The sequence below is a fragment of the Pleurodeles waltl genome, chromosome 9, assembly GCF_031143425.1.
Source record: "Pleurodeles waltl isolate 20211129_DDA chromosome 9, aPleWal1.hap1.20221129, whole genome shotgun sequence".
Lineage (NCBI taxonomy): Eukaryota > Metazoa > Chordata > Amphibia > Caudata > Salamandridae > Pleurodeles > Pleurodeles waltl.
In genome coordinates, this window is record NC_090448.1 from 141,983,179 (window position 1) to 141,997,785 (window position 14,607).

The following is a 14,607-nucleotide window of genomic DNA, read 5'->3' on the forward strand; positions in this document are numbered from 1 at the left end:
CTTCCATTGTTGGCAGTTGGGTTAATGTAGGTTCCAGAACATTTACAGGAAGAATAGAGTAGTCGTATTACCTAATCCTAAAAACTTCTTTGACCCTACTTTACAATAGAGTTATAGCATGTTCATTTCCACACTGAGCAAAGGTATGATACAATAAAATTGAACAGAGCCTACACTTGACTGAAGGTGGGGCATCTCTGTTTTTGATGACAAATATTAAGTCAAGCCAAACACATGGGACAGTGACTTTATTAGGAAACATGGGAGAATCTAGCAGTAGTTTAATTTAGTCTCCAGATGAAAATATAAAACATGCAATTAACATTCAGGACGAGGTCTGAAATTTCAATCAATCATTCAGGATTTATAAAGCGCAGCTAATCACCGGATAGGGTATCCAGGCACTTGCAGGTCCCAGAGGCTTATTAGAACAGCTTGGTCTTGAGGACCATTCGGAATTCCAGAACTGAGGTGATGGTCGGGAGGTGTGTGGGGAGGCTGTTCCAGGTTTTTGCTGCAACATGAAGGAAGGAGCGCCCTCAAAGTCTGCTTCAGTAGATGCTGGGAGTATGGGCAAGTGACAGGGAAGCAGAGCGTAGTCTTCTCGATGGTTGGTGGAAGTTCAGGTAGTGATTAATGTACGCAGGACCTTGGTTTTGTAGAGCGTTGTGTGCATGGGTCAGCAGTCTGAATTGGCATCTCTTCTGTACGGGGAGCCACTGGAGTTGAATGAGGTGGGGTGTGATGTGGGTTCGTCGGGGAAGGCCGAGGACGAGTCTGGCTGTGGCATTCTGTATGGCGTGAAGTCTTTGTAGGAGGTGTGCATGATTCCTATGTAGAGGGCGTTGGCATAGTCCAGTCGCCTGGTGGTAACGGCCTGTGTCATGGTGTGTCTTGTGTGTAGAGGTAGCCATTAAAAGATCTTCCGTAGCATGCGCAAAGTGAGGAAGCAGGCATAGGAGACACCGTTGATTTTAGATTTCATGGTGAGCTTGATGTCAAGGATGATTCAGAGGTTTCTGGTGTAGTCGGAGGTAGTGGGTGTGGGTCCTAGGTCTGACAGCCACCAGGAGTCGTTCCATGTGTTGCTGCTGTTGCCAAATATCAGTTCTTCCGTCTTGTCTGTGTTCAGATGCAGGCAGTTGAACTTAATCCGATCAGTGATGCTTGTCTGTAAAAGCTGGTTCTGGTGGTGGAGGGGGCGTCGATGAGTGAAAAGATGAGCTGAGTGTTGTCTACGTAAGAAATTATGCTGAAACCGTGGGATCTGACAATGTTGGCCAGCGGGCCATATATGCATTGAAGATTGTGGGGCTCACGGGTGAGTCCTGGGGGAAATCACATGATATGTGGTTGGATACAGTGTTGAAGGCTGCCGAGAGGTTGAGAAGGACCAAAGCTGCTGTTTGTTCTCAGCCGAGATTCAGATGTCATAGTTAATTGCGATTAGGGAAGTTTCGGTGCTGTGATTGCTGCGGAAGCCAGATTGGGAGGCACTGAGTAGCTGGTACTGCTCCAGGTATGTCATGAGTTGCTAGTTGATGATCTTTTCCAGTACCTTCGCTGGGAACGAGAGCGGGAGATTGGCCAATAGTTTTGGGGTTTGCTGGGGTTGGCATAGGGTTTTTTGAGTAGTGGTCTGGCTTTGGCATGTTTCCAGGCAACGGGAAAGGTTGTAGTGTTGATAGAGGTGTTAAACAGGATGGTGAGTTTCTGGCCGATCCTTTGGTTTCCAAGTTCGAAGATGTCGTGCGGGCATGGGTCTGTGGGAGCTCCCAAATGTATTTGCTTGCTAAAAAATGTAATTACCCTTGATAAAAGTTATCATGGGTAGAGGCATCTTAAGAGAACAAATGAAAGTGGTATTTATAGATTCCCCATGACGCTTACATTCAGCACGTTACTAAATGTTTTACAATGCTGGTCTTCCCCTCACTGGACACTGGGACAATCTCACTTTTGGATCAGAGATTTGATTCTAACATCAAGTTAAATTAGCAGTAATTTAACTTTCCAGACTTTCAGGCTAGGTAGTATAGGTGTGCTTTCCAGTAAGTTAATTCAGAAAAATGATATCACCATACAATGCTGCTGGCACAACATGTGCTAGGCATTTCGAAATTATGCTCAACCAATCACAACTACAAATAATATTTAGGTTGTCGAGGACAATTACCTGTCACATGCCCAATGTTAGTACACAAATTAGCTGCTGTATTGTAATAAATGGTTGATACAGCTAGGGAACAGCCAGTCACATGCCAAGCTCATCTCTAAAAAGAAGGCACAAATTGGGCAGAGAAGCAAATGTCAGGAGGACTTCTGAAATGCTGGCAAGGCAGGAGAAGAGTTAGTCACATACTATGTCTGGCTGGGACACGTCAGTAGAACAGAATAGTAGTGTACAACTCTATAATTATTTCTCAAAATAAAGTAGAGCTAGTGTAGCTCAAGATTAGTAGGGCGAGGAAGATCAACAGAACAGGATCACCTCTGAAAGGCACACTAGGCAGGGATAACTTCAGTCATATGCCTGTCTCATCACTAAAAGACTTGAGGCAAATCAATGGGATCTGTAGTTGATACCACCTAGCAGATGCCTTATTGTATTTGTGACCAGGAGTCATTGTGTGTGTGGATGCATGAGCTTGCAATCCATAAGATAAAATGCAGTAATCTTCATTACCAGGTTAGAGGGTGTGCTGTTTTGTGTGACAGTCTGTAACTCAATCCCCTGGATGTGATGTCAGTATATATAAAGAATTCTAATAAGTAGGGATTCTTGCATTTTGCAGACAAAATCCATCAGGGTCATATAAGACGTGTCACAGGACCTTTGTGTCCAAATTTTCATGAGAATGTCCCATCACTCATCTAATATAGTATACACTGTATTTATTACGGATTAGTCTTATCACTGTCATATGTAACTCATCGAGACCTTATGCCTAAAAAAGCTAGAACACACCACTCGTATTTCTTGAGATTTCCAGCCACCTTTGCCGACAAGTACTGTACCAGGCGAACTGATTCTGATTTACCAGTTGACAACTGCAGTACTTAGTGCCTCATTATATAACGGCCAATAGTAATTAACAATGTGAGGGTCTCTATTTAGACTCAATGTGCCTATAGTTTATAAATAACCTATCTGACATCCATTTATAGCTTACTTTTTCCATGTATTAGTTACCAGATAGCTACCCATTCTAGCCAGTCTCACTTTAAAGACTTTGCATGGAAGTTTTTCTATTTCATCATGACCACTTAGTCTCCCGTTAAAAATCCTTGATTGCATGTTTATTAAAATTACACCCTGAAGGAGCACATAGATGATAATCACATTAAATACTGTTATTAACTACATAAATCTATGGTAGCTATTGAGTCCAATAACAGAATTTTAAAATAACCAATGTCTATCTGTTATGGTGTTTTAGATGATAAGTCTTATTTACAATTGTGAATGGGCGAGTGAGAAATGTATTTGAAAAATAATAAAGTTATTCTGGATAAGTAATTAAAATGAAATTAGGTAATTACCGTGGATTAGGTAATTAAATGTATGATTTGAATCTTTAGGTATGTGATTTAAGATAATTACAAAAAACGATACTCGAAAAGAATAGTGTGATTTAACTGTAGCAATCACGTAGACAAATAGAACATATGTAAGAAGTCAGACATACCGTACTGATATTCGTGGTGGTTATTACCTAATACAAGAGGGTATCTGTACTTAGCTCTGATTTTTCTTTATTAGTGATTGAGGACGTTTTGTCAATAATATATAAAGCATAGCACAAATGAGGAATGTAAAGAATTATGTTTAGAATTTACTATCGCTTTGAAAACACAAAAATGTTTGCTATATAAATTAATCACTTAATGAATATTTATTTGATAAATAATAGTTAGCATCTTAGCATATTGCTGGATTTGAAGGGTTAAGAATCTACACGAGGGATCATTAACAGTTTAGCATATGCATAGCCTCGTGCTTTAATCTGACTGATGAAATATCTGTGAATATTAAGATACTAATCTTAATACATTTGTATATTTCTTCTACGGCCTTGAAGAAACCACAGGCTTGCTAACCACCTGTTGGTAGCATGTGTGCTTTTGAAAACATTCTATTTGGATGTGAAAAACGATGGGTAAAAGAACTGTTCTGAAATAAACTCGGTTTGAAGAATAAACAAGTTTAAATAATAATTGGATTGTACATGTAAATTATAACCATAAACCTGGGAATTAAGGCTAAAGAAAGATTATGCCATTGAAGATTCTTAATTTGTGCTTAGTTGCTTTAAGGTTGATATACACATGGATGCTAAACAATGTGTTACAGCATAAACAGATCTACTAAGCAACAGAAGTGTTGTACACAAGGGTGCATAGTAAAAAACTGGCACTGGAGTGCAATGTCTAGGCTGTACAAAAGCCTGTCTGCTAATATTTTGCCAGAAGGCACCTGCAAAATGAACACCAGGCCAGATTATAACTGAGACAACATATTTGTATATGTGTTTTTTTTGTTGTTGTGGGTTGTCTGCTGTTTAGAACATGTTTCGTCTGTCCACTGCAACTGCAGATAACTAAAACAAAACTGACATTTGTGAATAAAAATGTGGTGCTCCTACGCAGCAATGGCCACAAATGAAGGAGGATCCCTACTGTCCTAATGACAATGGTTATATTTATTATTTTGGGTCCTGACCATGCTCGCCAAGGGCCTTACTTCTAAGGTTCTATCACCTCTAGGACAAATAGATCTGAAACAATGCTGCCTGCTGAACCGACCCACTAGGCGCTATGACGGTCTAGCTTCCTAAGCATTCTTTCTGACATTAACACGCTTTATTGAAGGCCATGAGTCAGGGACGAATGGGCAGGTTAAAATTACTGAGACGAGGTCGATTATTGTTGTGGATGTATAACGTCCTTCAAAGCCCAGTAAAGCTTCCTTGTGTTTCTGTAACTAGAATCCAGAGTGAGGTCTACCACCTTCTTTCCATAAGGCTTTGTGAACTAACGAATGATTTGAGTGTACTGTATAAAGAGGCACTTCCTCTGGTAGCTCTGAAAAATAGGATATCAATTAATAGTTACTGGTGCCAGAGGCAGATTATATGCATGCCTCTGTATGCTTTGGATTACATTCAATGCTTTATGTAGTACAGGTAATCACTCTTCAGAAGTGCTGGCGCTCTCCCATTAAATGTACTGAAGCAGTGATGAGAAGCGCAGGTACTCGCCTTTCAAAATTAAAGAACTGCAGGCACTGCTTGCTCGTTTAAGCACTGGTTACAGCCACTCCTTTATAGAAACATTGGAATTTTAAACCTCGGGCTTAGGGAGAAGATGACACTACACTATGCCATGCGATTTTAAAAACAAGCCACACACACATTTGCATAAGAGAATGCACGTCTATACTAGTATTAGAGCCCTCCCACATTTGAAAACACAAGCATTCTTTTTATACTGTAGGCAAAATTGAGGGTAAAAGGGTAAAAGGGGAGCACACTTGTTCGCTGCAATAGTGGTATTCTATCAAAGATCTAACTGTCTGGAAGAGGCTTTTCTCTTTATTCAGAAAAGAGACAGTTCAACTTTGCAAATGAGATTTGTACTCGGAGGACAGTATTTTTCTGTTGAAGCAATGTCAGAGTTTTAATGGGGTGGGGTGAATTACACTCTCCCCGGTGGCAAAGGCGTAGGAAGTGTGGGAGACACGGGGATGTATCCCCCCCCCCAGATTTTGGCGTATGTGGGACACAGGGGACAAGAGTGGGGGGGAGACAAGGGGGCAAAATAATTTCCCCTCTCACTTCTATCTTGCAGGGCCATTTTGTTCCGATGTATTTTGACATTTTTAGAAACACCTGCACGCACTTTCAGAAGCACGTTAATTCCTTCTGGGCAGCATGAAAGAGGGTTTCCGATTGTACATTTCTGCTGGCCCAGGACAAAGGTTGCAATTAACAGGCCATCAGGCCTTCTTTTGTTTGATTATTCTAGCTGGAAGCTGTCTGGAGCCTCACACTTAGCTGCTATCTAGGAAACAAAAGCACACAGCTTGCTATTACTTCACAGGTATCTAAGAGAGACATGGTTTTCACTTTGTTCAGTCCCTGCATATAAGAGATAGGTATGCAGTGTAAGAATATCAGATGTGTTGGTCTGACCCAGTATTTACACACATAACAATTTAAATACCACTATTTTGTTGTATTTCTTTTATAGCGCTACTTAATCCAATTCAGGGTGTCCAAGCGCTTTACATCATGCACATTATTATTATTCCCCAAGATATACTGGGCACACAAAGATCTCTTCAGCAGACGCCTTAACCCCCACAAGATATTTTAAAATGCAGATTTTGCACCAGTTAAGCAGAGCTGATTTACTGCCACATTTCTCCCTTATGCCAATTTATGGATGGCAGAGCCTCTAAAAAATAATTTTATAAATTAAGGCTCAGATTTTGTGTCAAGGTTGCCTAACTTTTTTGGCACAACCCCAAAGCAAAATCTCATTTGTTAAATATGGTAAAGCACTCAAACATACTCATAATAGACCTGCTGAACATATGTCTTGAGGTGTCAAGATCTGATGCCACCTTCTTTGAGGTCATGGGTTATGATGCCAAGTGCAATGTCACACGCCATGATGTCATGCATTGTGATGTCACTTGCATACTGCCTAACTTGGTTAGTCCCCCCACACTTCTTTTTTTAGGACTTGTGTCCTGAGTATCTGTAGTTGCCTAGGATCACACCATTCACTGAAACAGGGAAGGTGAGATTTTATCTTTTCACAATATAAAATTTAGCTACTAGAAGGGTATCTCTTTCTAACATTTACACGTAACGGAGATCCCCCCAAGTGCAGACGTAAAGGTACTACTTGTAAATGCCCTTTGTGAGTTCCCAAAAATCGTAAAATTAGATGTTTAGTCTAAATTTAGACCAAATGAACAAGTTACTTAGCTTCAGTAACGTATTTTCTGGTAGAGACTATCTAGCTGCAGATTCCTTACCTTTGAATTCCCTGGTGTCAGCTTCGAATCCGGAACCTTTTTGCTGAGCAATACCCTGCGCGTGCTGTTGTTTGGTTCGGCATGCGTCGTCCGGCTCTGCGTGGCTTTGTCAGCGACGTTGGAGCTGCCTATGACGTCACAGTCATCTTTATAGACGCCACCTTGGCACGCATACGCCAGTTCTTTTATCCACAAAAAACTTCCATGCCAGAAGCGCAGAGTCGTGGATAGAACCAACATTGTCTGTGCAAAACTAGGGCCCTGAGAAGGGAAAAAACCCTAACCCTACTAGTCATATCCACAGAGCGGGAGGCATGGGTAGGTGTAAGGAATCTGCAGCTAGATAGAGTCTCTACCAGATAATGAGTTACTGAAGGTAACTTGTTCATCTGATATACTTCTAGCTGCAGATTCCTTACCTTTGAATAGATACCCAAGCCACAAGTTCTGAGGACCACTTTGTCTGGATAGTGAGATACGATGGCCTTGATGACAGGGCTTGCATCTCACTCACTCTTCTGGCAGATGTTATTGCCACTAAGATGGCTGTCTTGATGGTGAGCAGCCGGAGGGGGGACAGTTGTATAAAGGCTCGAAGGGATCACACATGAGAAATGTGGGGACAAGATTTAAGTCCCATTGGGGCATAATAAAGGGCGTAGGGGGGAAGCATATGTACAAGCCCTTTGAGGAATCTATTTACAATGGGAGATTTGAACAGTGAAGGCTGATTAGGCAGCTGAAGGAATGCCGATAAGGCAGAAAGATAGCCCTTGAGTGTACCAAAGGCAGAAACCTGCTGGGCTGGAGACAGAATGAAAAGAAGAATGTCAGAAAGAGAAGCAGAAAGAGGGTCAATAGACCTTTCTGTACAATAATATACAAAGCTTTTCCAATGGCAGGCTTACACTGTTTTAGTGGCGGGACACCTAGCTGCCAAAATAACTTTACTGACTTCGTGAGGAAGGTCAAAAGCCTGTGCCAATTCACTCTACCCTACTCTAGTCTAGGCCACTCCACTCTACTCTGCACCACTGTAGACAACGTCCATGCACTCTACACCACTATACTACACAGCACTGTACTTTACTGCAGCACTCTACGCCACTCTATTCCACTCTGCACTGCTGCACTCAGCACCACTTCTCCCTACATCACTCTACACCACTGCAATCTATGATCCCCTTTGCACAGTAACACTGCACATTACGCCACTCTATTCTACTCTGCGCCTGTACTCGATGTTACTTTGCGACTGCACTCTACGCCAATGCACTCGATGCAACTCTACTGTACACCACTGCCCTTTATGACACTCTACTCTGCAACAGTGTACACTTTGCCACTGAACTCTACACCGCTGTACTCTGCACCACTGCATTCTATTCGCCACTGCTCAACTTTGTGCCACTCTGCTGCACTCTTCACAAATGCACTCTATGCCACTACACTGTACACCCCTCTATGTTGCATCACTGCACTCTACGCCACTCTATCTTGCAGCACTCCAATCTACCATGCACCACATTACTCTACAACACAGCACTCTGCACCACTAATCTATGCTGGACCACTCCACTCTGCGGCTCTACACTTCACCACTAGAGTAGTGCACTCTACTCTAAACCAGTGCCCTCTACACCAATGCACTCTACACCACTTTACTAAAAACCAATGCACTCCATGCCAATCTACTCTGTACCACTTCACTCTAGGTCACTCTACAACACTTGACTTTACGACATTACACTCCATAATACTCCCTTCCAACACTCTACTCCATTAAACTTTATTCCACTCTGTGCCACTATACAATACTTTACTCCACCTTGTGACTCAATACATAATTGCCTCTACACCACTCCATGCCACTTTACTCCACTGTATTATATCCTACTCCACTCTATGCCACTCCATGATATTCTATTCCACTTCAATCTACAATATTCTACTCCACTCTATGACACTCCATGCCACTGCACTATACCACAATGTACTATGCTCAACACCCTATTCAACTCTCTCTATGGCACTCCACATTACTTTACTTCACTCTATGCCAATGCACTCCACTCTACGACACTCTACTCACTCCTCAACACTCTATGCCACACCAATCAACACCACTTTATAACATGTCATTCTCCTTTATGCCATTAACTTACAGCCACGCTGAACAGCAGCCGTGCTAGTTTACAACACGGCTACAACACACTAGCAGAGCCAATAGCTCTGTATAAGTGAGACCTATTGGTTTTGCCAATGCTTGTTTATAAAGTATGGAACTCCAAGATGACTTGCAGTATCCTTATCATCTGCGCCAAGTGGTACACTAGCCCATATAATACCACACCATCAACTTACCCACAAGCCACTTAAAACCTTAGTGCAGCAGTTCCCAACCTGTGGTCTGAGGCCCCCCCAAGGGTCTGTGACACATTCCCAGGGAATCCGCAGACCTGGGCCAGCAGAAAGGCACTTCTCCAGTTGGGGCATCTAGAAACACATGTTTTATATATTTATTACTTCCTTTGGGCAGCAGTTTTAAAAGCACTGCAAGGTTCATTGTACATCCAGCAGCAGCAGCTCCTCCGCCAAGGAGGAGGAGCGTTCCCCTAATGCTCTGAGCAGTGCATAAAAGGAAAAAGAAAATGAGAATAACTTTATGTTATTATAATTTATTTTTCAGTGTAGAGCCAGGTCAGGGTAGGCTGGGCTGTGTCACATGGAGGAGGAGTGGAATGTGCACCATAAGTGCGCATGACGGTTTAGCCTGCCGTCTTGAGCTGGCCAAACAGAAATGCGCACTTAGTATTTCCCCACCCGGCTGTATTGCACAGCCAGGTGGAGAACATGAACAGGCTCCCTCTCCCTGTCTGAATGCTCAAATAGGCTGCTCAGACCAATTACGACGCTTCTGTCATGCTGGTGGCAGCTGCGTTTTGATTGGCTTAGGTGAGTCTGGGAGCCTGTGTGCTTCCGTGCTGCCGGGACTCAGGGAAGAAGAGGACAGAGGAGAGACGGCAGCCATACAAAGATTAAGTGTTCTTTTTTTCTTTTTTCATCCCCCTGCCTCTCCAACCCTGTTTTTTTAGCAGTCAACAGAGGCTTTCGGGCAAAAATAAATGCATCAAGATAACTGGTGATTAATGTACCTGTTGGAGAGAGGTAGGGGTTTTGTCTAGTGGCAGTTTTGTCTTATCTAAGGTAGCGCAGGTGGTTAATATGCCTGCTGGAAAGGATGTGGATCATACAAAGATAGTATTTTATGTGCTCCAATACCTTACACTGGTATGAGAGGTGCTATTAAACAAATTAATTATACGTGACAGGGAGGCTATGGAGAGTTGCGAGGCCCTTATGGTTTACTTCCTTTCCCCACCACATATGTGTGTGAAAAAGCCTTTTCAGATCTTACGTACCTAAAAAATAAAAACTATAATCGCTTGGGAAATGTAGAATCTGACCTGAGGATTCAGCTTTCCTAAATAAGACCTAACAAAGAAAAGTTAGTCACCTGAGATGCAGTGCCAACCTTCCCATTAAAGATTTTTGATTCTTGGATATTTTTTCAATATAAAATAATTAGATCTTTAGTAATTTTAGTGTTTGGTGTGAACTTGATTGTGTATTTTTTGTAAATTACTGTTTTAATGTTTGAAATTTAAATTATACCAATTACTTGGGGTTCCCCGGCTTCCAGTAGTGATTCATTGGAGGTCCTCAGGAGTCAAAAGGTTGGGAATTACTGCCTTAGAGCATTGCTTCTATAATTTTAAGCTATCAAAACAGAGCACAAAAAAAACAGAAAAAAAACAATGTTCCATTTGTTGCTTTAAACAGCTGCTTTCATTGTGTTCCATGTCCTGACCTGCCTTTTACCTTGGCTGCTGGCTCTGGCAGAAGGAAAGTCAAAACTTGACTGTAATAACCTTATAATAGTCAAGTTCTGACTCTTTTCTTTATAATCAGTGACTTGATGCATCAGAAGTAGCTGATTAGATAGAAATTAATGACTGCTGTTTATACAGGGATCACAGAATCCCATGTATTAAATAATCTGTAACACCAAGGGCTTCTTCAGTGTAAATGCTCACAGTTTTGACTGATGTGGAGATGACCTGTCAAATATCGCACAGAGGAGCAGAAGTGTTATTAGAACTATGGTTTCAGAGCAGAGTTTACAATTATTGTACCTGATCGCTTGTGATATCTCTAGTGCCGTTTCAATTTGCATGAGGTGAGAGGCATGATCAGTGCAGGCACAAAAGGTACGTTCTTCCTTTTCTCCCTCCAACCTTTATTTGCTTGGTGCATGAAGATGCAAGGTTAATTAACATGTTTTTTTCACATTTGGTATAAATACTTGGAGAATGTAAATAACAATATAACATACTTTCAAGCTGACAACATGGCTTCTTTTCTCACTATTTCACGTCCAAACTATAGGATTGTGTACATTTATCGGAGCCTGCATTTCGCAAACAATGGGCGATTTGTATAGGGTGAATTGAGAAGTCCCCAAGTCTGTCGCTGCCCCCCCCCAGAAATGTATTGTCTCCTACGCCAGTGCCCGGTGGGTCTTCCGCTTTAGGTTTCCAACACTGGTTACCTCTTGCATAGACTCCTGCACAACGGCCGGAACAATTGGGCGCTTTACTCCAACGCGCTGCTCTTTCTCTCGCTCCTTCTCCTTCCCGTTCTCCGGGTCTGCCTTCTCCGCCTGGGTCATGACTGCCACTATAACCACTTCTTCCCATTACAGGACACACCGGCAGTCACAGAACAGCACATGCGTCACGTGGACATTAACGTACACACTGTAATCTCCTCCCACGTCGGCATGCTAAAGACAGGGTGTTCTCTGATTGGACTGCTGTTCAGCCCTTTGGTATTCTAATAGGTTGGCCGAGGAGGCGGATAGAATCGAGAATAACGATAGAGAGAAGCGAGCGACAGAGCGTCGTTGCTCCTTTTCCCGGAAATAGAAGGCAGACTTAAATAGTCTAATACGGGTTGTGTCAGTCTGTGCGCTTGTGCTATTTCTATCTCCCTTGACCCGGAAGTAGTGGGCGGCTGTTCGTTCCTTAGTACTGGATACAAATTAAGCATTCAAATGAAAATAGCGGTTCTCAGATAACTCATATATAAGGTGACCCGACGTCCTGCATTTTCTCGGACAGTCCCGGTGTTTTCAGGGAGTGTCCCAGCGTCCCTACACTCTTTGCTGCAATAAAGATATGTTCCAGATTTTTTGAGAGGGTCGGAATAGCGCACACTTTAATCACAACGTGGTGCAGGCTCATGTTTCCTCCGGTCCTCTCTCAACACCAGGAACAGAGGTTGGGTTGTTTAAAGAGCTCTGTCTTCACACTACTATAATGCAGTGTGTAGCCTTGCGACCTCGACGGTTATTCTCTACACAGTGTTTTGAAAAAATGCCTGCTGCGCTGCCTCGCATCTCATGCAGCACAGCATGATTTAAGGAAGGGGTGAATCGGTGTCCCATCACCACAAGGCAGGCTCATTAGCAGCCCGCTCCTGGGTCCCATCACACACGGGGGATATATATCCTCTCTTAACACCAGGAGCAGAGGTTGGGTTGTTATAAGAGCTCTGTCTCCACACCACTAAAATTATACAGGGTTTAAAAAGATGCCTGCTCAGCTGCCTCGCCTCACTCATGCAGCACAAAATGATTTAAGGAAGGGGTCCCAAAACAGGCTCATTAGCAGCCTGCTCCTGGGTCGCATTATACATGGGGGAAGAAATATATGTGTGTGTATATATGCATATAAATATTTTTAGTGTAGTCTTTCAGTGACCAACATGATCTGAGGCACTGGTCAAAACAATGTCCCATTTCTATTTCAATGGCCGTCCCGGTTTTTCATTCTGAAACTCATGCTATGGCGGTAGTCAGGGGGACTAGCGTCACCTTTTTTTATGCTAGTCCGGCCCTGTGCAGAACTAGCATCAAAAACTTTTGACGCTAATCTTGCAAAGCACCCAGGGGCCCATTGAGCACAATGGGAGCCTCCTTTTAACGCCTGCACTTAGCAGGCATTAAAAAAATTACAATAAAAATGGCGCAAAAGACTCATAGATTCCTTTGCGCCATTTTTAAGCCCCCCCCCTAGCGCCAGAATGCCCCCCTTGCATACATTATGCCTGGCGGAGGCATAATGTGGTGCAAGGGGTTACAAAGTGGCACAATGCAAGAATTGCGCCACTTTGTAAATATGGAACAGCATTTTTGCCCTTCCAACACCACATTAGGGTAAAAAAAATGATGCTTCTTTGGCGTTGGAATGGCGCTAGGCCACCACAAATCTGGGTCATAGCCTGAACATCAAAAAAAAAGTTCACAAAGATTGCTTTGTAAATCACGTATGCACAGGACCGACGCACACCTAGGCATATGTGATGCGCCTTAATTGCCAGATGGCCGCATGTCATATTTGACACTGTCAGCCAGACCCACATCAGCCTGAAGTACAACTTCAAGGCACAAGTAACTCCACACTTGAGAACTGTGGGAGAACGAATAGCAGACTGAAGTCTGTAGCATGAACTAAGACTATGTGCAAATGACCTCCAGAAGTGAAACGTGAACTGAACTGTTGGACACATATACGCCTTGGAGGTGACTGAGTGAACTTCATATGTGCCTGATCAGTGCCGTAACCACAGATTAGAAGCCAGAGACAACACATACCGAGTACCGAATAGGCATAGCTGCCAACTTTTCAGACTGTGTATGTGTGACAATTTTATGGTTTCAGTTGGCATAAGAGTGACATTCCACTGTCAAATGTATGACTCTTTGAATGACGTTTGCTCACAAATAAACAAAAGCAATGATGATTACCTGAGTGCCTCTCTGTGAATTATCTGTTACTGCCTCCAGGGATATCACACAATGAACATACTACTAAAACAAGACAGACTGATTGGTGTTGCCAATGCTTGTTAGCAGCATCAGATCCATGAGTAAAAACAATGATTTTGTTGTGAATAACTAAAACTTAAAAATGTTAAATTCCGAGAATATTAAATTGAATTAAATATTGTAAATCCATGGAATGGGTAGTGGCATTCTGAGTGCCTAAAATGCTCTTGTTCTTCCTTTCCCTTCTGCAGTCTCTCGCTCTGACACTTTTCTCCCAACATTTTTCTGAAATCCTCTATCTGCATATCTCACAAGTCATCTTCCTCTTCAACACTGTCTTATCGCTCATCCTTTCTTCATTTGCTCCCTTGCATCACCACTACACTGTTTTCTCTCTGTCTTCCTCTTGCCCTGTAAATACAGCATTTCTGTTTCCTGAGTTTGGAGCGGTTAGTATTTCGACAGCTGGTGTACAGCAATTACAATTGGCATATGTGAGACAACTGCTGTGTGTACTCTGCCGAGAGGCTACAGTTTGAATGCATATGTAGTCAAATAATTTTATGATCCAGCTGTAGACAGTGTGAGAAACTCTTACTTATGTGAAAGTAAGGTAATCTACTTAGTTAATCTCAGGACGATTTAATTAGCAATGAGACACCTCTCC

At 42.6% G+C, this 14,607-nt stretch overlaps 1 protein-coding gene across 1 annotated transcript in view; it reads right to left on the reverse strand.

Annotated features, from left to right (window-relative positions):
- The window catches only part of ACTR8 (actin related protein 8), a 115,999-nt gene extending 104,107 nt beyond the window's left edge, over nt 1-11,892 (reverse strand). The window contains exon 1 of the mRNA XM_069206444.1: nt 11,661-11,892. Coding sequence (XP_069062545.1) covers nt 11,661-11,780 — 120 coding nt within the window. The 5' untranslated portion in view covers nt 11,781-11,892. The remainder of the gene's footprint in view (nt 1-11,660) is intronic.
- Nucleotides 11,893-14,607: the final 2,715 nt, after the last annotated feature.